The sequence below is a fragment of the Falco rusticolus genome, chromosome 13, assembly GCF_015220075.1.
Source record: "Falco rusticolus isolate bFalRus1 chromosome 13, bFalRus1.pri, whole genome shotgun sequence".
Lineage (NCBI taxonomy): Eukaryota > Metazoa > Chordata > Aves > Falconiformes > Falconidae > Falco > Falco rusticolus.
The window spans coordinates 14,545,279-14,572,896 of record NC_051199.1 but is presented as its reverse complement, the minus strand read 5'-3'; the positions used below and the strand labels follow the sequence as shown (position 1 = coordinate 14,572,896).

Here is a 27,618-nt window from a genome sequence, read left to right as displayed (position 1 = left end):
CTGGATGCTGAATTAACAAAGTTATTATAATACTAAAACTGTTTTCAGCCAGTTTCCCAAAGGAGAACTTAAAACTCATTTGTTAGACTGCAGCTTGATGACTGACTTGACTTTGTTAAATGAAATCAAATACACTAACAGTCCTGTTACCAGTTACAAATCTTTAATACAGAGATAAGGTGTTAGCTGCCTCTTCTGGTTTCGTGAATACATTTTTTATTATCTTAGTGAAGGCCTAATTATCAAACCAAAAAGAGAGCTACACTGGGACTCAGGAGATGTCAGGTGCCTGTCAGCTGTTAGCGTGATAGAATCCATTTGCCCCAGTTCCACATCAAAGAAATAATAATAATAGTAATTTATCTAATTCTAAAAATGTTTGGATTTAAACTGTCTTTTACTGCACGTACATCATGTCTGACACACTGGGGGTGATCTTATATTAGACTCATTATGTTTCAGCAAAATGTAAATTTTGCCTATTGGAACATTTCATTATTTTTCTATCTGTTTTCAAAACCACTACTAGTTTGGATACAACAATGAGTATAAATACAAAAAAAATTAATTTATCGATTCTGGGTATGATTCCTAAAATATGAATGACTGGGGGTGTGGTTAGCTTTTTAAAACCCAAACTCTTGAGTTTTAAGTATTGTGAAAATCATATCGGGCAATTGTCACTGTAGTGAGATTTTAAAAATGCATTTTTGTGTGACTTGAAATTGAGTGGTCTTTGCAAGTAAAGCCTGTGCAGTGCAGAGCTGTGAATATTGTGGTCTCTGTAACAGTCAGGACCTACCGTTCTGCTTGTAATCACCAAAATGCTTCCAGTATTTGATACCCATTTTCACTTTTGCCCCGTCATCCATACAGGATCATACTGACTCCAATTTACTCCATTCTGCCTTATCCTGGCACCAGTTCCCACGCAGAGGGTTGGAAGGATTTCACAACGCTGATGCCCAAGTGCTGCTTGGCAGGTCCTAAATCTTAAGTCAGAAAACAAAGGTCCTGGACTTGGTCAGTACCTTCTGCCCCCTGCACATGCAGTTTGAGTGACACCAGCCTGTCAGGGCTGTGCACAAGTGAGGGATGGGAAGCAGCAGAAAAAAACCAGTGTACCCCCTATGTGTTGCTGCTGCCAGTGCAGCTCAGGAACATTTCCTGGCCTGCCATGAGGAAGGGGGTATCATCTTTATCCCTATTCCCCCTCCTCCCCTCCCCCTTCCCCCTCCCCCCTCCCTTCTTTTCTGTTCACTTGTTTCCTGGCAGCACCCTCAATTTTGTGCCTCAGACCTCACATCCTCTGTCCTTTCTGTATTGAAGACAACCACAACTACTCACAGCTAATCTTTCTCTGCATCTACTAAGGCTGCGAGGGCTGCTTGCTGTTCTGGGTTTTGCTTTCCAGATCACAAACACTGAAAAAGTGAGTTTGTGTCTTCTGTGGGATTATGTCCACAGGCACAAAAGACCAACCTGCTGGTAATCACTGTTATCTCCTGTGGCATGCAAATATTGCCCTTCTTGAGGTTAAGCGCAGTTGTGCACAGTTTGAGCTGCATAAAGGCCATGAGTGAATTTCTTCCCATGTTCCATCACACAGGCTGTGCTGCCTGAGCACTAAGGGAAAAGGAGCTGCTCAGGTGATGTTAGAAAGAAAGATGAAAGCTGCTTTGGCCATCAGGATGCCATCCAGCAAATCAGGTTACTGGAGGCCTCTGTGTCAGAAGCTGGTGGAAGAACTGGTCCCATTTCTGGTGTTGGGTACCATAGGATCCCATCTGGCACAGATGAGGTGCCAGAGTCAGGGGCATCAGAAGCCAGTGTGGTAGAAAGTAATCTCAATATGCAGACTTTAAACAACATAATTAGAGAATGGACTCAAGAATCTACAAATAGTGTTTCTTTTCAGGTAAACATGCTTAAACCTAAAAGAATAAATCGCTAGAAGCATGGTCCCTTTCTCGCTTCTTTTGAAGCAGTCCAACAATGTTTAAGGGGTTCCCTTGTGGCATTGATTAAATCTGCTCACTGGAGAAAATAAAAAGGTACTGAGCATTTCAACCCACTTATCTAACAGAATAACACTGGCTGCCCGTCATAACACCAGCGATCCTAGCTGGGTAAGAAAAGAAGTGGAGCATTATTTGATATGGCAAAGACTGAGAATTTACTTTGCATTGTGTGAATCATGGTTTCCTTTTTTCTGCCACCACAGGTGAATAGATTTTTCTTACTGATAAATGCCTGAAAGGAAGAGGAAAAGATATGCTGCTATCTCTCTTCTCTTTGATAAGATGAAGATATTCTCATCTAAAAAACAACATTATTCCCTATGTCAAAAAGTCATAGTTGGGCAATAATGTCTAAATTTCTGTGTGTAAGACTGAACTGAGCTAAGTATAACTATGTTACATTCCTGTTAACAAGAAAAGGCAGTATGAAATTGCCACCATGTATTTCTAATTTCCCAACTATGTCAAAATAATTCTATACCTATTTCTTAAAAAATATTTAAAACCCATTTTTTGGTGTCTGATATTAATCCTCTTAATGGACTCAATGCAGGTATGTGGAAAAATGCTAGTCAGCTTTAGATTAGATTCTTATATACCTGAGGTAACAGCAAAATAAAATCCCCAAATCCTGATCATATCTGGTGTCTAGATGAAATTCAGTGCAGGGCTAGAATAACAGGTTTTTTTGTTTATGGAAAATTGAATATTGAAATAGACACCTTATTTTGGGAGTTAGACAAGAAAGGCTACAGGGTATGTAAAGCTACAAAATGACCCACACTTACTAATTTCTCTTTTATTTATTAAGGGTTCAAGTTTAATTCCAAGGCTTGGGATTCATGCATTCACAAATTAACGTTATCAGATTTCTCTGGTTTAGGTTATGTAGAGCTTATTTTGCAGAGACTCCAGTATGGACTACATTGTCCTGGTTTTGGCTGTGATGGAGTTAATTTTTTTCTCAGTATCTATTACAGAGCTCTGATTTGGATTTAGTATTAAAATAATGTTGATAACATGCTGATGTTTTAGTTGTTAAGTAATGCTTACTCTAAATCAAGGACTTTTCAAGTTTCTCATGCTCTGCCAGTGAGGAGGTGCACAAGAAGCCAGGAGGGAGCAGAGCCAGGACAGCTGACCTGAACTAGCCAGAGGGAAGTTCCATACCATGGAGGGGCACGCTCAGCATATAAAGCTGGGGGAAGAAGGAAGGAGGGGACATTCAAAGTGATGACATTTGTCTTCATGAGTAACCATTTTGTGTGATGGAGCCCTGCTTCCCTGGCGATGGCTGAACACCTGCCTGCCCATGGGAAGCAGTGAATGAATTCCTTGGTTTGCTTTGCTTGGGTGCGTGACTTTTACTTTACCAATTAAACTGGCTTTATCTCCATCCATGATTTTTCCCACTTCTACTCTCCTGATTCTCTCCCCCATCCCACCGTGGGGGAGTGAGCGAGTAGCTGGGTGGGGATTAGTTGCTGGCTGAGGTCAAACCACAACATACATAAATGTATAGAAAAGGATGCAGAAGGTGGTTAGTTCACCAACACTGTTAACCAGGACATGAGCCAAGTGGCTCAAGTGCTTTGTTTTCTGAACAATTCAGTATTCATTTGTTCTTGTTCCTGTAACTATGAAGCCCACATGAATGTATTTTTTCCCCGATAAGCAAGATAAAATTGTTTCAGATATGATTTATTTCCCTTTCAAGGTGGACATACAGCTTGTAGTTATCACCTGTATGTAATCAGGTATTCTGTGGCTAAAAATAATAATAATAAAAAAAATAAAATCAATTTTAAAAAAGGAATAAACATTATATTCTAAGTTTTGAGATGGAAATGGTAAATATCATAAGGAGAAAAGTAATTAATCTTTAGAAATGTTGTGTGTTTTACCTTCAGATACACAATGTCCTTTCTGTTCTTCCGCTCTGCCAGAGGAAACAAAGGCCCTGAAAGTGAAATTATTAGTTTTGGTTGTTTTTTTTTTCCATTGAAACAGAGTAATACATTTTGATAGAGGGTTTGGGGTTTTTTTGTTGTTTTGTTGTTGGTTTTTTTTTGGGGGGGTGGGGTGGGGTTGAGTGGATATTAAACACTTGGATCTGTAAACTGCGTGGACTTTGGTATCAACAGCATTGTAATGCCATTCTTCTGTGGGCTTGGCTTTGCTCCAGGAATGAGCTGAAGCCCGGCCGGGCACTGCTCCTGCCTGGCACCCGCTGAAATGTGGGGCTCGACTCGGGGAGGCAGAGCTGGGAGCACTGGCTGGCTGCCACCAAGGGGAGGCTGCAGGCTGCCTCGGTACCACTCTTTGTTGAATTTTCATACAAAGTTGACTTTAAGGCAATCCAGAAAAGTTATTACAACTTTTCCAGATGTATCCAGGTTTTCAAACAGCTAGGGTCAGCACGGTGAGCCAGCTTCCTGAGGCTAGCAAGGGAGGCTTTGCGGTGCAGGCAGAACACCACGAGGCTCGGTCAGCGATGCGGTTTGGATGATTTCATGTGATACAACACTAATTTGTGCAGATCATCAAACCCCTCAGCAATTTGACTGTTTAGTTCATGCTGAGCCTCCTCTCAGGTATTTCTATGGAAGTTCAAAACCCCATAGTCAGGGAGCAATTTGTCAAATTTTCAGCCCTGAGTGTAGCCGAGTGCGATCTTGGTCAGACTAAAGGCTGTGAAAACTGGGCTGTTAATTTTGTAGGTTGCAGGAGATGATAGGTGGGACAGGTTTTCATACTGTTTTCTAGCATCCTATCTTGGAGTAGTGTAAAGTTAATATTTGATATTCCGAACTGTTCTTTCCTGAGGACAAGGTAATTTTGTTGCTCAGGGTTATCCATCAGGAGTTCCCTGTGTTCCCTGTGCCCCTGGTATTCCTGGACAAGCTGTCAGAACCGGTGCTGACTTTCTTTCTGTAAGACTCTAATTTAGGCTTTATAACCTCTGAGCATTGAATTCTTCATCTGTTACTTCATGGTACATAACACGTGATTGAAGCTGAGCTGCAGTTACTACCTTGCTGCAAAGGTACTGAAAGCCATGGAATCTGGCAAAGAGGTGCCTGTGTTTGCTGTGCTGCCTGGGCAAGGGGCTTATATTTGATGCCATCTGAGATACATTTCAGAACGAATCTACTTATTGCAGCCCCCTTGCCACTGTGATCATTTGATTTTAAGAATTAGCTAGCTAGTCCCTAACACAGAAGCAGCAGACTATCTTTTTCCCTTCTTGTGAAAGCATCACGCATTTTTGTTTCCAGTCATCTATCGAACAGGATTATCTTCTTCATAGGTAACTAGTACTTGTCTGGAAGTACTCCTAAGCCTTGTGGAGTAGGAATGGATAATGAAAGAAAAGGAGAGCAGCAGACTAGAGATGGAAATATCAAAAGTGCATTTTGCTATCATAGATCCATTATTTAGACCCTTTGACAGAACTGTTCTTTGCTTTGTTTTATAATTCTATCCTGAAAATAAGACTTGCATATTGCATCTCACTAGCTTTTATCTACACCTGTACACGTTGTACATGTAATAGTCCAAAGGCTTCTGAAGAATGAAAGATAGGACTTTCAACAATATGAACAGAAGTTTAAAAGACCGTAATTTTTTTTTTTTTAGTTTCATTTATCATGTTTATTGAATGATCTGGAAACCAAAAACATTGAAGAAACTAGCAGGAAAATTTGTTGTTTAGGTTTAAAACCCAAGAAAGTGTTCTGTTATTCAGTGTAATGTGTTATAAAAAAAATACAGAATGTAATTGTTTTTATACAATCTAAAGATTAAGAAATCATTAATATATAAACAACAATCCATTACAGTGAAAATATAGACTACATGTTTGTAGACAATACAACTTCCATGTGAATCTGAACAGTAACATTTAAAGAAATGTTTCCACAAGCCAATCTTCTGCAATATATTTTACCAATTTCTCTGTAGTCCTGGAACATTTTACAATTAATGTTTTATCATTAAAATGCATTGTGTAAATCTACAATGACCCTTGCAAAATCAGGCAATTCAGATTAATATATTCATGGCTGTGGGAAAATAATGGAAGATTGGTGAGGAGGATTGTAAACATCCTCAAGTGACTTGCAGCTGGGGTGTACAAAAGCACATATATCATACTAATTGTTTAGTTTTGTGTGTTTGACAAGTAGAACATCTGTGTTTAGATAATATAGGCCTGTGATAGACTTAGAGGCACCCTATAGAACATGCTTGAGATTCCTGCCCTGCTGTGGGAAAGATCAAAGCACAGTGGTACACTACGCCTGCGTGAATCCCTGATACACAGGCAAACCCAGCAGGTTCGGTGATCTTCTAGCATGGACCGAGCTCCGCGGTGCCCACATCCCTGTTTCTGTGCCTCTGCCTGGGTGCTGCTTCAGGGATCCCCTGGCTGGCAAGGTAATGAAAATATATTTACTCTTTGCATTTCGTCCATGGTTTTGTGGTTGTTCCTGTGCCCTGCCTGTGCTGGCTCACACAATGGCCTATGTACTGATAACATTATATCATATATATTTCTGTTGTTTATATATAAAACAAATATATATATGTTATACATAATATAACAGTACTTATAACACTGATGTTAGCTGCATCCTTTGATCAGCTTTAACCTGAAAATATTTGGAATGTAGAACACATTTTGTAAGAAAGTAGCTTCTTTCTTAAAAGGGTGTGCTGAAAGTGAGGAATTAACACTTCCCTGTCTTAATCTCATAGGATTCAGCAGCAAATCCACCAACAAATTGGGGCACTTTGAGATGTAACAGTATGTCTTTTTTGTTTGTTTGTTTTTAAATAATTTTATGGTAAACCTTATTTACCAGAAATCCTGATGAGCCTTTCTTTTAGAGTGATCATCCAGGTCCAAAACTCCAGCTACTTTTACATGAAAGACCTTCAGCAGCTCTCCTGAGACTCTCCTTTTGGGCTTCTCTGTTCTTCAGCACTAAAGGACGTCAGCTAATGGATTAAGCACAGTGAGTGGCTGCCCAGTGCCTGCATGGAAAAACAGGAAAGTGTAGTAAAATTGGGATCACAGACAAAATGCATTTGTATACAGCCAGGTTTGAACTTGAGGTACTCTCTGTCCTTTTGGGATTCTTCACCTTGTATGGATAAACTTGTTATTGAAAGAGTAAACAAATTAATAGGTGTCACTATTCCTTATCCTCGTTCTCACCATCATCTATGTCTGGATTCTGCATCATGGAACTGTCCTTTTTTCTAAGGCTCATGTTTGGGGGAGCTATCCAGAGGCAAATGTTTCTGAAACGCAAAAAAACTTGAAAAGTTTTGGGAAACTTTTAGAAACTTTGGACCTTTTCAGACTGAAAAAGTGTTTCCTCAAGCCACATGAATGCACTGTGCTGCCTGTACTTCTCTAGGTAGCATCATACTGTGAAGTATCACTGTAGTAATGAACCCAAGGTAAACACTTCCTCAGATCACCTGTATTTTCAGGAAACTTTGCAGAAACAGGGCATCAGGGTAAGCATTAATCAAAGGGGGCTGGGGTTCCGGTTTTTTTTTTTTTGCTTTTTCCTTCCACTGATAGCTGTTTCACAGAAACTGTCTGTCTTTGCTCAGCATTTGGGTTACGGTGGGAACTTGTTCAGGCAGGGGAAGGTGATGGGGTAACGACTATAGGAAACCGAAGATAATTTTTTTTAGAATTGTATTTTACTGTGAATAATCATGTGATATACACATAAAGGCCACGGTTAGGCGGGCAAATCTGAAGTGCCTCCTTCACGAAAGCACACCCGACTTACTCCAGCTGTAGAAGTTACACCGAGAGCGACGTGAGCGCCTTCCAGGAATAACGGCACCGCTTCATTTTAAGCAAACGTTTGACCTTGTGTTCCATTCCCACGGCAGAGGAAAGCGGTTGCCCGAGCCCCGAGCGGCCGGGCCCGCCCCTGGGCGGTGGGGGAAGCCCGGCCGCCCGCCCACCCCGCCCGGCCCCGCCGCCCCCCGGACACCGGGCGGGGCCCCGGGGCTGCGCCGGGCGCTGCGGAGCGGAGCGGCGGTCGCTGCGGGACGCCGTGGAGCGGCTGCTCGTCCCTCTGAACGGGTATATTTTTGCTGTGAATAGAAATGCCTTTACCGTGTATGATTGCTTCCAGGCGGTCCTTTCAGGGAGCCGGGTTTTTTTCAGCGCAGGGATGCTTAATGATGAGAAGGGCTGTGAAAAGGATCCTGATGATTTTTTCTTAATCACGTTTTCCTGTTGGGGATTGCACGTTGAGGTAGAAGATGCCGCTCTTTAGCAAAGTAACTCGCTTGCAAAGACAGGTGTACGGAAACCTTGCTGCCGAGGCTGTCTGGGGGAGCCCTGCTGGGGCTCGGTGGGGCTGGTACCCCAGTGTTGCCTGGTGGGGACTGCCAGGTGTCAGGGGAGGGGGCCACCTCTGTGCATCAGAACAAAATAATTTTAGGTCAACTTCTAGCTCGTTTCATTCCTTCATGTTAGCAGAAAATAACCTGTTTAATCAGATCAACTAGATTATTTTGCAGTATGCGGTTTCTCCAGCAGTTGAGGTTAAAATCCAGTGGCTGAATAGTTTAGTATAATGTGATGGTGAAAAGAAGTGCTGCAAAGCTAGTTAGGGTGAACTAATGCGTGCCTCACAGCTGTTTGGCTTTCTGGGTCTGTTTTTTGAATCATGAGCTTTCTTGGAAAGGGCCTGGCTTGGTATTTAAATGGCACCAAGCGTGATGTTTGTGCTTCGAGGCTTACATTAACATGCTCTTGGCAGTATTTTCGTGAGCTTGTTGAGAAATGAAACTGATTGTTGTGCAAGCACACTGGTTTTCTGATAAAAAGCAGAAGCTCTGGTTAACTGAATGAAGGCATCTCTAAAGCAGTTGCAGTGTATTTACTGACACACATCAGGGTAAGGGAGATGTAGCTGTGTAATGCAATTCTGAAAATGAGAAAGTGTCTGAAAAAAAACATTCTGCCATTCCTTAAAATAGAACAATCTAGGGATGTTATTTCCCTGCTGTTCAACAGTTTTGTTCTGACTTTCTTTGGAACCAGTATTTCCTCAGTTTCCTTCCCAAAAGTTTTTGGCTGTCCTTAAGTGCCTGGGCTCAAAACTCCTGGGGGGGGGAAACATTGTGCCTGGGCACCTGGATGCCCCTGAGGATTGCTTCCATGGGCACCTGGATGCCTCTGAGGGTTGTTTCCATGTTATCCGTTCGAATAACGATTCAAGAAAGTGAGGAAGAAACAAGGAACCGGTTGGGTGTGCTGGTGCTGGGTGAGAGGGTTTAGGCTACCGCAGCAACTGACTGCTGCTTCTGAGAGCAAAGGGAAGAAGTCTGGGAACTCCTGCGCATGAGGAGGGAGTCTGGGTTCTAGATAGTACAACATATAGGGACAGGGTATGAAGAACGAGATGTCTTGATATGAGTTCCTTTCTCTCATGAGCGGTACAGCAGATGGGGTGTGGAGGTCTTCTGACAGCTTGCTAACCCGCAGCTGAACTTGGTAGCTGAAGGAAGGACTGTGTGGAGGGCAGGGGAACTTCTATTGCCTTTCGTTTCCTCTCTGTTGCAGTGGTTGAAGCTGGGAGCTGTGCTGCGGGGTTCAAGTTGTGTGTTTCAGGCGGGGCGGCTGGCAGTGCCCACCCTTCCCACTCCAGGAGCACAGGCACAGTGGGGGGACCTCAGACCCTCCGGACACTGTATTTCACAAGGGTTATTCATTACCAGACAGCTGCTTTGCATGAAGCATTCCCAGTTCCCCTGGTGCTTCTTTTCTGTCAGCAAAATCGATTCTGCTTTCACTTGTGTAAAGCTGAACCCAGATACGGCCCCTTTTCCAGAGAAGAGAGAATATTTGTATCTCACCTGTACTCCCTTTGGGACAGTGGACCCAGAGCTATGAGTTACTATGGGAATCTGTCAGGAAAGGGCAAACTCGATGGATTTTCCCAGCACAGGCTCCCTTCATATAGTCCTAAGCCGAAATAGCCCCCGTGGGGGGTGAGGTGTTGGGAACTGGAGCCTGGTCTCCACCCTCCCCTTGCCCTTCAGCACTCTGCTGGGAGGTTGGGGGGAATGTTTGATCAGCAAATATTGCAAGTAATGTAATAAAATGTAAAGGATCCTCATGCAAAGCCTCATTTTATTAAACGGAAATGAAAATATAGGCTTCAAATCATTGCTTTGTGTAACCCAGGCAGCTGGAACCAACACATTTCTTAAGTGTCTGGTTTTCCCCTTACTACTGTTTCTGGACTGAGGTTTCTGCACATGTAACTGAACAATATATTGCACAATATAAAGGTTGACAGAAATGAGGTTTTGTTCCTCATTCCTGTCAGATTTTTCAGATTTTTATTTCACACTCTTTATAAATTATTCAGATGAAAAGCAGGGCGTGACTGACACATGTTAATCTTGGTGACTGAAGCAGAGGTGGTAGAAGGAGGCTAGATAAAAAGGAATGGAAGAAAAGATAATTTTAATAAAATAAATTATCTTAACTGTTCTCTTTAGCATTATGTCTGATGAAATGGGAGTTGAACTTTTTAAAATCCTTGTTGCTTTTCTAGCTCTAAAGCATATAAACGTTTTCTAAATCCTTCATTGCACAGTGGCATATATGTGTGATCATAGGGAGAAAGAAAGATTCTGGGCTACTATAAATACTTTCTTTTAAATAAATCATATGATTCTGTCTCTAATCTCCCTTTACCAAAAGTTCAGTTGTAATTCTCAGTATTTCACTGAAGTTCAGGTAGCTGGAACATCTCACATGATAAACTGATCTTTTGCTACTTTAAATAACAAGTTTTTTATTCATCTTTAATTTGTGCTATTCCTACAAGCTGGTAGTTTTACCAATGTTTTTTAATACGTCATATATTAAACTTGTCACTCTGTATGATCAACTGCGAGAACAAGGTTTAAGTTATGTAGTTTGAATGTGTTCTTCCAGATTTTTAAATTAGGTATACAATTTTAAATTATTGCCTCTTACTTTTTTTTTTTTAACCCATATTCATATGAGGACCAGGATACAACTAAAGTACACAAAACAGGATGGGGGTTTTGAATGTAAAGCTGGTCATTCTAAAACTATTAAACATCCTTCTGTCATATCTGCTTTTACTCATGAAGTGAAAAACAGGGAGGAGCTGCTTTCAGTAGTTTCAGTTTTGTTTCCAGCTTTGAACGACCATCTTCATTAAGCTGAACTAGTTGGAAGAACCATAACAGACAAAATATATGACTAGTTTAACTTGAACTGCATTCTTTTTAAAGGATGTTTACTTTGAAGCTTTTGATCCTAGAAACAGGAATACCTATAACCGTTCTATTTTATACTTCAACTTATGGATCTCCTGGCTGTTTTGGACCTGTCTTTAATAGAAGTTGCCGCCATTGTCTTGCTTCCCTCGTTACCCCAGAGACTGAAAGGAGTATCTCTGAAGGTTGATAATGGCATCAGTAAATGTTCTTTCTGCTTTTTTTTTTAACTCCTTTTGGGAACCCTGAAAGAGTAGACAGAAAAAGACAAGCAGTTTGCCCTTTCACTCATGGTATTCTTCTGTGGAAGCCCACACACCTGTGCAAGCCCACCCTTTATTATTGTATGGAGACAAAAATTGGATATATGATATTTAGTACTCCAATTTCATAAGTGGAATAGCATAAAGAACAGAATAGGTGGTAGCATAGCATCACGGCTACTCCAGGATTTACCCAAGCAGGTTTTGTAGTCGATGTTAATAGGCTAAACCAGTTGCTCTGAAATTACTGCAGTAATTTGTTCATATGAATTGCGTGATGTTTCTGAATGGCTGTGTAATGGAGTCTTGCACTGCAATGAAATAACTGCACCTCCTGATGCTTTCTTCAGAGTGAGGATGATTTCAGAACACTCAAAGCATGAACACAGGCATACATAATTCAGACTTGCATTGTGGTGGAGACATAGTCAGAAGGAAACTGAGGTATTTACAGTTATTGTAGCTTGTATTTGTAATTCACCTTTCCCATAAGGTTTAGACGGGCAAGTATCATTTAACAATAATAAATAAAGAACGCTGAATAACTCTTGTGTGAAATTATGTATTAAAAACCCCATGAAATAAAAAAATGTTGTTTTGCAGAACAACTCTAAGCAGATCCACAGCAATGCAAGGTGAGTAAAATATAAAAAAAATGTCATCTTTTGTTAATATCAAAGATAACATGGGTCCTTCTGAGGTATTCAAGGTATATGAACTTAGCTATTAGTTTACCTTCTATTTTTATGAAATATGTATGGCTGTTTGAAATTATTTACGTTTAAAAATTGAATCATTTGCAAAATACATAGCTTACATTTTCAGATCTTGATTTTTTAAGTTAAATAAAAAAATTTAAAAAAATCAAAATTCAGCTTATTTCTGCTTACAAACGGGACTTAGTAAATGTTTTAAAATATATAACCCTCTGAGTCTGTTAGTGAAATGTCAGTATAGTCCTAACTTGAAGAAATTGGGGAAAAATGTTTTATGTAGTGGAGAATGGCGCTTTACCAGTCTGTTCTGTACAGAAGGGCAGCCTGTCAGTTCCGTGGCAATCCTTTGAATTAAAGCCTCCTAAATATAGATGAACAAAGGCACTTCTGGTCCAGACAGGGAGCAAACTGATCCTGGCTGAGCAGGCGTTGGACTAGGTGATCTCAAGAAGTCCCTTCTGAGCTAAATGATTCTGTGATGTCTTCATGACATCATGTGCAATACCTGCATTTTTTCTGCACTTTAAAAATCAGGACTCGTTTACATTATACTGATGTTTAATATACATATTGTGCATAAATGTGAACTTATTATACAGTTTTTGCTGTACAGAAAACAGCTGCTTAATTTTGCTATGTGTCTGCTCTGAAAAAGGAGGCAATGTTGGGGAACTTTCACCCTAAGGCAGGAGGAAATGAGCCATACTTCAGAGCGTTTCTTCCATTTTTCCAGCACATAAACCTTCACCAGCACCTGGATTTTCAAGTGCTAACTATGTGCCAGGATATCAAGTCCCCTATGGCCACCCTCAGCACGCACCTGGGACTTACCAAGGTAGGTTGCTTGGCTACAGATCTGCTATACCATTAGGAAATAAGCATGGGAACAGTAGGTTTCACAAGGGTGACCATCTCTGATGTACTTTTCTGCTGTTAATTCTGTAGAGTTTCTGCTAATTTCTGTTTTGCTGAAAAGTCATCCACTTTCCTTCTTGGTGTTACACGTTAGTGTGTGCTGAGCAACATTAAAAATGTTGGGTGTTCCTCAGTGGTCGCCATGGGGAGTTTGTTAGGGCAGTGTTACTGATGCAAAGCAATTAATGTGTGGCAGCTTCTTGCTGATGGGCAAATCTTTTAACTTATTTTGACACTTTTGCCGCTGTCTCCCGTAACACCCTCCCAGGTGAGCGCAGGCGGTGTGGGTCAGGCGAGCGGGCAGCGAGGTGGGCTGAGAACGGGCGGGATGGCGGAGCTCAGAGGGCTGTGACCAGCGGCGCAGGGGCCAGCTGGAGGCCTGTAGCTCACGGTGTTCCCCAGGGTCAGTGCTGGGTCCAGCCCTGTGCAGCTCATCCATCAGCGGCCTGGGTGGAGGGGCAGGGGCACCCTCAGCCAGTCTGGGGGTGGTGCGGAACTGGGAGGAGTGGCTGGTGCACCGGGAGGCCGCGCTGCCATTCAGCCAGACCTGGGCAGGCCAGAGGGTTGGGCGGAGAGGAACCTGGTGAAGTTCAGCAAAGGCAAGTGTAGGGTCCTGCCCCTGGGGAGGAGCAGCCCCACGCACCAGCACTGGGGCTGACCTGCTGGGGGGCAGCTCTGCGGGGAAGGACCTGGGAGTGCTGGTGGGCAGCAAGGTGCCCATGGGCCAGCAGCGTGCCCGTGTGGCCAAGGTGGCCAGTGGGACCCTGGGGTGCACTGGGAGGGCCGTGGCCAGCAGGTGGAGGGAGGTGATCCCCCCTCTGCTCTGCCCTGGTGAGGCACATCTGGAGTGCTGTGCCCAGTGCTGGGCTGCCCAGGTCAGGGGAGACAGGGAGCTACTGGAGAGGGTCTGGCAGAGGGCTATGGAGATGGTGAGGGGACTGGAGCATCTCCCTTATGAGAAGAGGCTGAGAGAGCTGGATCTGTTTAGCCTGAAGAAGAGAAGACAGAGAGGATCTTAATGCATACTAATATTTTAAGGGAGAGTGTCAAGAGGATGGGGCTGGGCTCTTTTCTGTAGTGCCCAGCAACAAGACAAGGGGCAATGAGCACAAACTGAAACCCAGGAAGTTCCATCTGAATCTGAGGAAGAACTTTGTTACCTTGAGGATGACAGAGCACTGGAGCAGGCTGCCCAGAGAGGCATGTCCTCTGGAGACATTCAAAACCCGCCTGGACATGATGCTGTGCAACCTGCTGTAGGTGAATGTGCTCTAGGAGGGGGTTGGACTAGGTGATCTCCAGAGGTCCTTTCCAACCCTGACCACTCTGTGATTCTGTGATTTCAGTATTTCACTTTATTTATCCAGAACTGTAAAAAGAATCGTTTTCCTCTTGCAGTTCTGCTGGTTCACGAATTCGGTTCCTGTTTCCTACTCTCTTGTTGTACTTGCATGTGATTTTACTCACTTGCTTTTCTCTTCTTCTGTCTCATTTTCCCTTCCACATTCAAAATGCAGCACTCCTGAATAGTTTCTCGTGTTCTGGTAACTTTCTGAAAAACCAAATCACAGTGAGCAATATCTAACAGTCAGGCTTAAAGTGTAAGTTATAGGTAAAACGCAAAAAGTTTGGCCTAAGTTACTGTGCCATTCATAAGTCAAAGCTTGTTTGTGCATGGTGTGGCCGGGCAGCCTGGGGTCTGTAAGCACAGTTAGCTTCAGTGGGGACTGAGCATGTGCTGCCTGTACGGTGGGCTTCTGGGGAGCATGTTTTGTTTTGAATAATTGCATATGTGTGTAAGTCACACACAACAGCAGTAGATAGTTTGTGTGCAAAGCCTGTGTTCAAACATAAAGAGTGATTCCACGAGGGTAGATCCTTCTCTGGGGTGGGTGATCCTCCCACCCATGGGCTTTAAGCCAGAGCTGTTCCCATCACCTGAGGTACTGTTCTGCTTATGGCCACAGCGCGAGCTTTCACGTGTTAACAGTCCACGCATTGTAATGCAGCGTGAAACATTGGTGCTGAACTGATCTGGGATAAAGAGAGGTCTGCAAGTCAGTATCTCAAACTGTTTGTACAGCTGTACAAAACCCTTTTTGTGGGTCCTGCATTGTGCTTGCTTCCCACTAAAATATAAAATTTGTCTGTATCATATTGAAAGCCTGTTGCCTAGCAGGAAAGTATTAAATGAGAAGGAAAATATATTTCTTGTTCTGTAATTTTCAATAGCAGCTTCAGGTGCAAAGGCCGTGTTGCTGCAAGCAAGGCAGGGCTCTGTGCTCAGCCGGTGGGGGCGGGGTACAGGGACGTGGGGGGTTCTGAGCACTGAGGCAGTGCTGTGTGTGCCATCTGGTGGGGCGCTGAGCATTGAGACCCTGAGGTGCTCCATGAGAGCTTCTGTTTCCTATTGAGTGCTAAGTGGAGAAGGCTTACTTGGCATTCACAAGTGTGGAGCTATTTCCTCCCTTGCTACACGCCTCCTGCATGGAGGAGTTGTGGATTTCCTGGGTTTTGAAACAGAATGCACTAACCAAGTGGGAAAGTGCAGTTTTTAGATCACACTCATCTGGTCTGAAAAACGCAGATGAACTTTGCTAAAAGGACATTTCCTGTCACATAAGTAGAAGGTATAATTCCAGGAAAACTTGGTCTTAAAATTCCTTATTTGCTCAATTTGCAACTTGTTAAATGCCAATACTTACCATGTAGTTTAAGGTATTCTGTCTTCTCTACTTAGAAACAACCTTAATTTGTTTATTTCTGGTTTTTGAATTGCCAGTCTTTATTTGAATAAAATTACTACTGTATTCAAGAATGATGCATTTATTTATTTTGTTTGATTTCATCTGGAGGGATTAGAACATCCCAATCCAGTGTAACTTTCTTCACAAAAGTTGTATATACTATAACTGAAATATATTGTAGGTGTAAGGATCTTCGTAGTTCAAAGTAGTGAATGAATTTATCTTTTGAAGATCCATGGGACAAATCTTTGTGAGCATCTAATTTTCATAACTGTATCTCTCCTACCACACCAGGCGTCACAGGTGCAGGGAGCTATGGCTTCCAGGTACAGGACGTAAGAATCCCAGAGGGATTTGCTTTTCCACCCACCCAGAACCAGCCTATCGTGAGTGAGAGGACAATCTGGATGCCTGTCCCTCCTCCTCTTCCCAACTGCCCTCCTGGACTGGAATACCTCACACAGGTACCTGCACCCTTTCTCCTTCTCCAGAGAAGAGGTTTCACCTAAGAAGCAGCCTGTAGCCATGAAAAAGCTAAAAAACGCATCAGCTGCATGGCTTGCTGCTTTTGGGCTGCTAAATGAAGCCTTTTATGATGTGATTGATGCACGTTTGAGTGTGGAGGTGCCTGTTATGGCTGCAGCACTTCATGGAGTACTCTCCTGCCAAGTGAGATGCTAAAGGCCTGGGGGCACAGGGCTATCATACACCCTTCCCATTTCTGAAGCTACTGTTGGTGACACATAATGTGATTTGGCAAGGTGTATGTAATAAACATGTATAATATTGGCAATTGTAGCACATTAGAGGTGGTTAATTTTCTACATGATGCTTTCTTTGCACCTCTTTGTAGCATTGTTAGGAGAGGCATTAGTCAGACTTCACAATGTAGAGAATGTTAATAGTGAAATAAGAATTGTTTCCACATTACAGAAGATGTCCCTGTACTGTAAAAGTACAGTTCATCTCATCACTGGGAGCAAATATCAAGGCTTAACACTGACACATGGCTGCCAGTTTTGCAAATCGCTCAAAAAAACAACACAAAAAAACCCAACAAACAAGCACCAGTGAGGAGAGGCTGATTTTTCTGGAGTTTCACTTAGAGCTGAGCCATAGCTGAGGTTCTGCTGTAGAATTTGTTTCCTGCTTTTTTCTGTATGGACTCCTGTTGTGGGCATCTGGGAAATGTGGTATCAGAGGCTCTGTCAGGCTCTGTAGCTGAGCTAGCCTGACTCCTGAAAGAAGCACGGGCACATGAGCCCTGTGTGCTTGTAACCAGACCAGCTTGGGTAAAACTTCTGCCATCTGCTCCTGTGCTCTGAAACACTGTTCTGGTAAATTGACAGGAGACAGGACAGGGGGGTATGTGAGCTACTTCCACAGCTTTACTGGTAGATGATCTGCCTCTGGACAGTGTATTGATCCATAAATCTGCATTCTGAAATGAAACAGGAGTGCTTCTTAAAACTAGATTTGTCTTAGTTACAGCTTGTTAACTATTTATTCTGTTTAATTTTTCAACCGCGAACAGATTGACCAGATATTAATTCATCAGCAAATTGAACTTCTTGAGAGTAAGTGCAAAGTATTTATAGCAGAGAAATCTTTAATAGCCCCAAGAACGGTACAATTTAGACTTTCTTTGACACTCTTTATTTAAGATGGATCGCATCTTTCTCTTTCCTGCCTCTGTTATCTGTCTCAATTCCTGCAGAAGTTGTGGAGGAGAACAGGGAGAAAATAGGAGGGCAGAGGATTTTAAGCAGGTTTGATATATTAAAAAAATACATAGCAATGCAACTGGATGATCTTGGTAGCTAGTTGTGGCTGAAGTCACACATTTCCCATGTTATTCATTCACGTGATTTTTACTTGCCTCTCTTCCCTACTTAAAGATCTTCTTTTCTGTCCTCTCTTACTTCATCTAATTCCATAGATTGGCATGTGGCTCCGATCTTGTTTCCAAGCAATCCTGCTGTTTTAGCAAATTCAACTGCTTTCCTTCTGCCCCCCTCATTCTGCTTACTTTAACAATATCAAAGTCATGTTATCAGTGTCTTTCAAATAGAAGAAACGAAATGGACCATCTGTCTCAGCTGACACCTAATGCTGCTGCGTTTTCTTTCCATAATGCTTCAACAAGTACTTTCATTTGTTAAAGAAATTAATCAGAATTTCTGCCCTGGCTCTTGTTGTTTTCTATTTGGGCTGCTGTAAATCTTGGCTGCAAGGCTTTTTTTGCAGCCTTCTCATTCTGGAAGCTTTTGTGCCCTCTAGAGCCCTTTTCTTGCTTCACCCCCAAATTTACAAGCTTCTTTAATTCTCATCCCTTCAGCCCTTTCCTGGGAAGCTTCCATGCTGTGTCGCTTATAATTGTGGTGCTTGCTCTGGCAGTAGGTGTCCATGTCTGGTGGGAGGGGACTGATGGACATCTCCATGCTCTTTCCGCGTTGCCATGTTCAGAGCGGGGAAGTAACCATGAACTTCTCCATCAGGCTGCTGCGCTCGAGGGTCCTTCCCCACCGCTTCCCTTTGCCAGTAGGTGCCTCTGACACACTTTGAGCAAGGTCTGCCTTCCCAAAGGGTAGCTTCAGAGTTAGTGTGGTGACTTTTCTGACCAGATGCACCTCAGAAATTTTAACAGTTCTCTTCCTACTTTTCAGTTTTGTCTGGCTTTGAAACAAACAACAAATATGAAATCAAGAATACGCTGGGGCAAAGGGTATACTTTGCAGCAGAGGACACTGACTGCTGTACCAGGAATTGCTGTGGGCCATCACGACCCTTCACCCTCCGGATTATAGACAACCTGGGCCACGAGGTGATAACGCTGCAAAGACCCCTCCGGTGTTCTTCGTGCTGCTTTCCCTGCTGCTTACAGGAGGTGAGCTGCTCCCTCTCACCATCCTCCTTCACATGGGACATGGTCCAACTGTGCAGGTTTTAGATGGGGTTGTCTTTAATCAGGAGGCAAGGTGAAAGAAGTCAGGTTTTGCCTCTGAGTTGTGGGGAGAGAGAGATATCTGTGGGATTTGTGCATGGAGTCCTTGGTCTGGGAAGTAGCAAGCGTGCTGCAACACTTAGATGCACTCTGGCCGCTTCTAATAACAGTAATGAAAAATTTGATTCAACAGCATGTCAGGGAACCTGTGGCTAGTGCCAAAATCTGCGCTGGAGGTGGGCTTGCAATATAAGAGTTAGGCAATGGCTCTTTTAAAATAACAGCTAGAGTTTTCACTTTACTACTGTGAAAGCTATAGTGAAAGTCAACACACGAGATGATGAGCTTTTTTAATATTAAAATAATTATGGGGCAATGCAACTTCTGAAACCTCAAAGGTGAGCCTACTTGGAGCTCTTACGGTGGGATTTGTTATAGCTGCATCCTGTAATGTCTTCATGGAATGCTTTCGTGATGCTCACAGCCTTTCTTTCACTGGACTTTGATTTTCATACCGTAGATGCATAGCTTGTGTGCTCCACAGCCTTAGAAGTATCGTACTGTTTTCAGTGAAGGCAAAAGTTGCATATGAGGTCAGCAGTGTGTGTACAGTTTTCTGAAAAAGTTCCTGGAAAACCCCATGCAGCTTCATGCATTGGAAAGCCAGATTGCTATGGAAAAATAAGATGTGTTTGCTTTGTGTGCTAGTGTGGGTTTTGTCCCAAAGCATATCAAAGCACGAGCATTCACTTGGAGGTTTTCTTTTTCCTGTGAAGCTGGAAGTTCAGGCGCCTCCAGGAACACCAGTTGGTTACGTTGTCCAGAACTGGCATGCCTGCCTGCCGAAGTTTACCATTCAAGATGCGAAAAGAATGGATATACTGAAAATTACTGGCCCATGTGTTGTCTGCAGCTGTTGTGAGGACGTCAATTTTGAGGTATGCAATGCTAAAAAGTATTTATATGTGTCTTCTTTCAGATAATAGTTTTGACAGTAGTTTGTTACTTATTATCTGGCAACTGAACTGTAGTATATATTAAGTAATTAGTATGTAATCTTTTAATGCTAGTATAATCAACTCATTTCTGCAGATATCTAGATTACTTTAGATAAACTTCCAGAAATGACATCTTAAAGCCACTCATCAGCGATCAGCATGGCTGATTCCCTATGGTTGCACATAAATCACTTCACTGAAATATTCAGCAGCAAAATTGTTTTGGATCTATTATGTTAGGCCCTAACAAAAAATTATTCTCAGCTGTACCAAGTATTAACTAAAATTACTTCCTACAACCACTCATTCACTGACCAAGTAAATCAAGATAATTTAGACCTAAAATACAGATTTGAATCTATTTTACCTTACAAATGATGTTTTTTATTTGTAAAATAAATCGTTACAACTATCACTTAAAAATAATAGTGATTACTGCATCATTATTTTCATACACATTAAGTAGTAGATACGCTAGCCTAGCATTAAATTTGAAATGACATTGCAAATAGTTGCTAAAGCATATTTTGTATCATTTTAATTTTGGGACCTGAAGACTGGATCTAACTTTATGAAACCTGATGCTGACAAAGGGCTAATTTCTGCTTTGGAACAGAAGAATGTGATTTGTTTAGTTTCCACTTGAGCAGCTCCTGATACATGGCAGGAGAAACTAATTCACTCTTTTGGCTATAAGACAAGACTTCCAGCAGAGTGTGTGTGTGCAGTAGCTGCCTTCCAACACCATTACAGCATTGAACTCCACAGTCAGATTTAGAATTAAGTTCATGTATGTGTTACTTAAGACAGACTTTGCATTCAATGACTGTGTCAATTCAAATAACACAATCTGATGCTTTCAAATGATCTGTCCTGAAAAGGATTTGGGAATGTTATGAATGGCAGATTTGATGCTGTTTTTTTAAAAATTTTATATTAAACTAGGTGAAGTCTGTGGATGAGACTGCTACTGTTGGGAGGATTTCTAAGCAGTGGACTGGGTTTGTGAAAGAAGCCTTTACAGATGCTGATAACTTTGGAATCACATTCCCAATGGACCTTGATGTAAAAATGAAAGCTGTCATGATTGGTGCTTGCTTCCTTATTGTAAGTGTAATAGTCACTAATGCTTGAATATGTACTGACTTTTTCATCTCCGTGTTCAAATTGTGCTGGTAAAGGATTTGACTCTGAGCTCCTTGAAGTGGGTGACAGCTTGTTGTGAATTGCCTGTGTGTAAAGCTAACCATGGAGGGCAATAAGGAATTATTTCAGATAATAAGCTTACTGTAGACTACATGAAGTGCTAACTGTATTTAAGGAGAGCTTCATGTGTGATGAGATTGAGAAAGCTTGTAAAGGGAAGACTCCTTACAGACTTATTAGCAGAGGAAAGCATGTTTACGGGGATGGAGAAGCAGATCAGCAATAGTCAAGAGATTCGTCCAAAGCCAGAGCAGCTTGCTGAGCTGGTGAGCTGGACAGCTGAATGCTGCAGCCGGTTCCTCCTGACTCCCCTTCTTGGAAGTCTGTGAAGCAATGAGCTGAACAGGATTAAATGCTCTCAGAAGAGTTGTTTCTGATCAGAGGGACTTCTGTGGAGGCAAAGCATGTCTGACTTCATACAGCACTCTTCAGCTGCCCTCTCACCCTGCCGTGTCAAATGCTGCAGTGCAGCGACTTTGCTCTTTGAAAACAGTGTGCAACACACTTGTGTTTCCATTTGCCTGTGCAATTCAGCATCAGCTAGCATTTCAAAAAGTGCACTGCTTCTGTGCTGACCGGGCTGCGGAGAGAGGAAAGTGGCATGTGAAGCGCCTTGACTTTGGGAGGTTCTCACCAGCCTCTCACAGCCCTGTGCACAAACCAGGTTTTCCTTAGCTGTGCGTGTTCATGTGCTACCATGTGTGTGAAGTACAGTGTTCACAAGTGCGAGCAGCCCAGGGCTCCAGCCACAGAAAAGGGGCCCCCGGGTGTAAACCAAAGGCAGTCACCATTAGGATGGACCCCAGCCTGAGGTAAAATTTAAGGGACTGAGTCGGGTCGAACAAAGCCACGGCAGGAATCCTGAGTAAACGGAAGCATAGTTTCAGTTAGCAGTAATTTAAAGTTTCCCTGTTGTTCTTTCACCACCTCTTTCTCTGTGTGTGTTCTATCCTGAGAGACCCAGGTGATGGGGGGATGGAGAGAGGTACTCCCACCTTCTTGTCATTTGAGCTTTCGGAGAGGAAGGTGCTTTGAATACCTTGCAAAGCAACCAGATCTCTGAACTAGGAACTATATTAAAAGAGTATTTGTTTACTTTGCTTTTTGTTTCCTTCTTAGGACTTCATGTTTTTTGAGCATGCTGGTGATAAGCAACAGCGAACAGGAGTTTGGCAATGAAATCCAGAACTTCTATACAGAGGGAAGAAGAACATAAATCTCTCAACTTCCCAGTTGATTGAAGAGCTCCATTAAGAATGTGAGAAATGTATATCTTGTGCTTGTAGTTATACTTCTATAAACTCAAAATTTATGGGGTTTTTTTTTGGTTTTTTTTCCCTGGTTGGTTTTTTTTTTTTTTTTTTTTAAATCTGATGAAATAACTTTTTGTGTAATCTGGTTAAATAATGTGTAGTATTCAAGTAAGAACCCTTTGTCTGTCCATATCAATACTGTAATTTATAGAAATTTTCAGCAGCCTTTTCTTTCCAAGAAATTTGGAATTGTAAAATAACTACTCATATAGTTACTTTAATTCCTAAAAAAGAGAACTACTATTATATTCAATATTAATATAAGCAGTGAGCGTAATAAAGAGTCCTGATCTTTTCCCATGTATCCTTCTTTACCAGTTTTGCCTTTGCCTTGGTGTTCACGTTCAGTTGTTTCCAAGGTCTTACCAAGTATACGTGTTTGAAACAAAGTAATCCAAGTGAATGGAACTATCAGAAATCACTGTAAAATTGTATTCATCTAGTGATAAATCTGCTGTTAGATATGACTCCTTCAGTGTAACTTAGTTTCATAATTTAGGTTGGTTTGAAACTTAAAGCTTTGATTTTCACCAAAAGTTTAGAGGAGACAGGAAATACAAATGCCTGTGGTTGCTTCTGGTTAATAATCCTTTAGTAATTGCTTTGTGCATGAGTGTGTTTTCTCCTGAGGCAAGGAAAAACTAGTTAGTTACTTTTCAGTCTCTCCAGTGCTCGCTCTTCTTAATTTAGTCCATGGTTTTCAGAGATTGTAAGTCTGTCTGTAGGTGTGATGGCTCAGGAATAATAAACAGAATAATTCCACTTCAAAAGCAGATGCATGAATTGACAATTCTATTTCTTAGCATTTATAGCTTTATTTAAATGTGCAAGCAGTAGATAAATTTGCAGTTTCTTACCCCAGCTTCACACAAGCTTGTGCATATAGCGGTTCTTGGGATCCAGCTATGGGGAGAGGTCCTTGCCAATGTTTTCAGTTGTATTCGAGTTCTGCTAAAGATTCCTTTTGTTCAGTATTTTCAATTTATCGATTACTCCTGATCAGTCAAAAGCAGAGGAAAAGAGGAGTGCCATTGCTTCTAGGTACCTGGACTCTCTTTGATGTTATAAGAATTGTACAAACTCATGACAACAACCTAGACTGTTCTGAAAGTCTTTAGAATTGTATATTATGCCTTGTTAAAGATAGCTTCTGCTGCTAAAGGCAAAATTCCTTGAATATAGTGTGTTTAATAATAAGGATTGCTGGAGGTGCAGTTTTGATTCATCAGCACTCTTCTTAGGGAGTTTAATTATTGTTATTTTGAAAGTATTTTGTGCTTTATTGGCTGGCTCTTAATGAGATACTGAAAATTCAGTCTTGCTAAAATCTGCTAAAAGTTTCTGATTGGTTCAGTGAGGGATAGAAGCTACACGTATAGAAACCAGAGTAACACAACCAGGACCAGACCTGTCCTGTAGGGATTCACATGGCTAAGCCCATCAGTATTATTTTTCCTGCAAGGGGTGATGCACAACTTCAGGCCTGCCTGTAGCTTCGAAGTCCCAGGCTCAAGCATGTTCAATAGCTGCACTTTCATCAGAGAACAGTTACTCAAATATTCCATAAACACTTTTCAGAGATATTTGAAAATACCTATTTAATTCCGTGGCAGGTCCTGTATAGAATTTCAATTTACATTTTGCATTAGAGTGAGGTCTGTTTGTGCCTGTTTGAAGAATGGATGGAATAATATTTTGCAAGTAGGCAAAACAGTGATACATTTGCCTATGCTGCAAAGCTTCTTGCATTATAAATTCATCCCTTGACAATAAACTGGGGAGTGTATGCAAATTTAAATAAGGTATTAGGACCTTGGGATAATGGGACATAACCAGGAGGCTGACTTTTCATTCCTCCAAGTAATTCAAAATTTTATGTTCACGTGTTGTGCTCAGGTACTCACCTAAGTGAGTAAGTCCTGGAAGCACTATTGCCCCAACAACCTTGCATACAAAATTATGTAGAAAAATCCAAGTACATTTCTGTAGAGCAGTAAGGGAGTGAGAATGCAAACAGTGAAAACCAACCAGCTTCACATCAAGATGTGTTGGAAAAGATGTTGCAACTCTTGTATCTTCAGCAGAATTGCAGTTGTAAGCAGTAACATTCTGTAAAGTGTAATCAAAGCAAAGATCTTTGCTTGCAAACAGGTTTCTCAAATACAGTGAAACCCATCAATGAAGTTGTGTAAGTTGTGCTGTTGTCATTTAGATTTTTTGATTTTATGCTGCCATAAAATCAGTGGTCAGATTGCTGCAGCTTATTCCCTTACCATGTATTTAGCAAAATTAGTAAATAAGGTGAAGAATTAGATAACCCAAGAGAATCAGTATGTGAATCCAGCTACATAGCAAGGTGTAAAATGTTCAAGCCAAGCCTTTTATATTTGAAGAATTGTTGTAAGAACAGGAAAGAAGTTCCACAACCTCAGAATATAAAAGGACAGAGTGCACACTGGACTGGGGAAACTTTTCATCAGTTGGGTAAATGGATAACTGTGATACTGGTTACACAGCTCATAAATTTTTGTCTTGTGAAATGGTTCACGTGTCTCATGAAGGTAAAAATATTGCATAAGAAGTCCTAACTAAAGTGATGAAGGGATAACTCTTTAGTTAACCAAACAGTATTTTAGCACCTTTGTAGTATCTTTCACTTTCTCACAATGACATTTAATTGAAAAATGCTTATTCCTTAAATTTTTCAGTAACTTCTGGAGATGGCTATATTCACTTGCTCATTTCTGAAACTGATTGTGCTAACTGCAGAATAAATAATTCTTTGAGCTGTCTTTCTCAGTTTTGGAAGAACCCATAACAGCACGCATATTTAATAAGTCACCAGACTCTAGAACTCTCCACTATTCATCTGTCAGACTATAAGCAATACAGTGATTTATCCCCTTACCCACAAATGCAGGCTTTGGAAAGCATTAGAAGACTTTGAGCACACTGCCTGTTATTCAATGCCATCTCAGTTAGATAGAACTGTTATATAAAACTTTTACAGAATTATATTTGCAGATGGATTTCTCCGGTTCTGTTAATGACCTTTCCATCTGTATCATCCCTGTAAGTTTTTCAACAGTCACTTCATGAAACCCTGGGGTCTATACAGTACAGAAAGGCATAATTTAAATGATGTTTCTCAGTTGAAAAGCATCATTAATTCAAGACTGGGTTTTTGCTAACTGAGGAGAGGGTAATTTTGCTAGTTGGAGAAGAGGAGGAACACTTTTTTTTTAAGTATATTGTATTACAGTTGGCCTCCTAAAAACATTTTCATTTACATTAGCAACATTCATGAAAAGGCCTCCTTGGGTCTTTTTGCAGACCCACAGACAGCCCTTAGATTCCTCATGTACTTCATCTTGGTTTTACTAATGAAAGTAACTTTGACCAAAAGCTGACAGCAAGAGTAGGGATGGCACAATAAAAGATGAGTCAGGGAAGAAGCAAGCAACTGGCTTTCCTGAACTGAATTTAGCTTATTTACTGTAGCTGCAGGGGTAACTCACTGGAAATGCTAGGGGTAATAAAGAAAATAAAATCTTTTTTTGAGGGAATGTATTGTAAAATTGCATGGCTTAAGTGTTTGACTAATGGGCATTGTATGATATGAATGCTAATAATTTGTGACAGGAATATGTATGAAATTGATAAATGGAAAAGGTAAAAGGATGATGCCAGGGTGGACACTGTGAAATCAGAAACTTGCAGGGAATGTCTCATGACCAGGGCAAGGCAAGAGATACAGGTTGCATGGAGGGGAAACCACTACACCACAAGATAAAGAAGCCATGTCAAGCAAAAAGCAATCATATGGTAATTAATATTTGATTTTAAAATTAGTGAGACTGGAGGTAAAAAAGGTATAAAATCCCCACAGAAAATAGAAAGAGGTCAAGAGGGTAAGAATAAAAAAAAAAAGTGCACCTTTCACAAGGTGGAGGGAAGAGCTCAGCTAGTGAAACATTCTGTTGTGTTGGATCAGGGCTCTGTATGTGCTTTTGTGATAACGTGTATATATATATATATATATAGTTATACATGCTATGCTTATGTACTGGATCAGATTGCTTTAGGACTCTGGCAGCTCCCTGTCACCACTCACAGGGAGACTTCCATACATCACTGATTTTGTTCTGGAGAGACTTTATCCTCTGTTCTTCAGATACATTTGACATATCACTTGGTTTTGGATTTATTTGCATTTTTTCCCCTGATAACACTATGTTATTAAAGACAGCAATGAGGAGAAAATACACATCAAAGCATTGCAACAAATACCAAAGAGGGGGAAGAGGTGTGAACAGGGATTTACAAGGGCTCTCTCCCGGTTTTCAATGGGCGGCAATAGGTGGCAGTGTTAGCACAGGAATTGTTTTTTCACTGCTTAAAACCTGCTCTGAGATTCACGGGCAGTTTCGTTAGTTGTCATTCTGATTTTCTCAAGTGGAAGAATTTCGTATTACACTATCTCCAAAGTATGTATTCTCTCCGTGAGTGTGGAAAGCTAGATGTGTCTTTCCCACCAAAACTGCAAAATCTTAAGCTTCAAATGCAATTATCTGTCACTAGGAAAATTAAAAAAATGTGTGTGAAAGTATGTTAAACAACAATTGATTTAAAAACCCCAGAGAAGTACTGTGTAATGTTCTTAAAGTTGCACTAGGCTTGGTAAATGGTAGAATTTGGAACTGGACTTTGATTTCTGTCATAATTTACTACACAACGTAAAAAGTTATTAATCTTATCGCAGTAGGATACATCAAAGCAAACATAAGTTCATGGCTGGTTTAGTGTCACTGATGTACATCTGAGGTGCATTTAGCCCCCTAGACATGAGATGGCTTCAGTGTGCAGAGCTGCAACACGGATGGTGAGCACAGCAGGGCAGTGGAGGAGAGGGTGAGGGATGGGACAGAGACCTAGGGCCAGGGGCTGGAAACCTGCTCCAGGCTTCCCCCCGGGCTTTTGTTGTATTTTTACTTCTTTCTTCTTTTTTAGATTTAAACTTGCTGCTCAAGCCTCAGCTGGTTTAACTTCAGCTGACCTAGTTATTGAACCGGGGTAGCTAGTAGCATCTCAGGAAGTCAATAATTCTCCTTTGTTGATTGCCATTTGCTGAGGAACAAACAGAAACTGGTATGAGGCTGGGCAGCACACGCAGAGGGGAGCCTGTGGTGGTG

The 27,618-nt window shown here is 41.5% G+C and overlaps 1 protein-coding gene and 1 long non-coding RNA gene across 5 annotated transcripts; one reads left to right on the top strand and one right to left on the bottom strand.

Moving 5' to 3' along the window:
- The first annotated feature begins 7,043 nt into the window (after positions 1 to 7,043).
- On the top strand, positions 7,044 to 27,131 carry PLSCR1 (phospholipid scramblase 1). 4 transcript variants are annotated; one of them, XM_037406970.1, is made up of 10 exons: positions 8,073 to 8,136; positions 11,448 to 11,509; positions 12,191 to 12,222; positions 13,037 to 13,138; positions 16,260 to 16,429; positions 17,500 to 17,542; positions 18,632 to 18,852; positions 19,686 to 19,847; positions 20,853 to 21,014; positions 22,233 to 27,131. In XM_037406970.1, the coding sequence occupies exons 3-10, from the start codon at positions 12,216 to 12,218 to the stop codon at positions 22,290 to 22,292; spliced, it is 927 nt and encodes a 308-aa protein (XP_037262867.1). In that variant the 5' UTR covers positions 8,073 to 8,136; positions 11,448 to 11,509; positions 12,191 to 12,215; the 3' UTR covers positions 22,293 to 27,131. The 4 variants fall into 4 exon arrangements, with proteins under 4 accessions (XP_037262864.1, XP_037262868.1, XP_037262867.1 ...); XM_037406967.1 differs by lacking the exons at positions 8,073 to 8,136; positions 11,448 to 11,509 and adding an exon at positions 7,044 to 7,139; XM_037406971.1 differs by lacking the exons at positions 8,073 to 8,136; positions 11,448 to 11,509 and adding an exon at positions 7,146 to 7,550.
- On the bottom strand, positions 11,056 to 11,428 carry LOC119156730. The gene is made up of 2 exons (XR_005107271.1): positions 11,349 to 11,428; positions 11,056 to 11,316 (listed from the first exon to the last, which is right to left on the bottom strand). It is a non-coding gene; the product is annotated as an uncharacterized LOC119156730 (long non-coding RNA).
- Positions 27,132 to 27,618: the final 487 nt, after the last annotated feature.

Bases quoted from the DNA above. Each gene is read 5' to 3' on its own strand.
- PLSCR1 (XM_037406967.1), top strand. From the start codon at position 7,063: ATGGAAAAACAGGAAAGTGTAGTAAAATTGGGATCACAGACAAAATGC. The intron at 16,430-17,499 runs GTACCTGCACCC...AACCGCGAACAG, and splicing joins GACTGGAATACCTCACACAG to ATTGACCAGATATTAATTCA. The intron at 19,848-20,852 runs GTATGCAATGCT...ATATTAAACTAG, and splicing joins GTGAGGACGTCAATTTTGAG to GTGAAGTCTGTGGATGAGAC.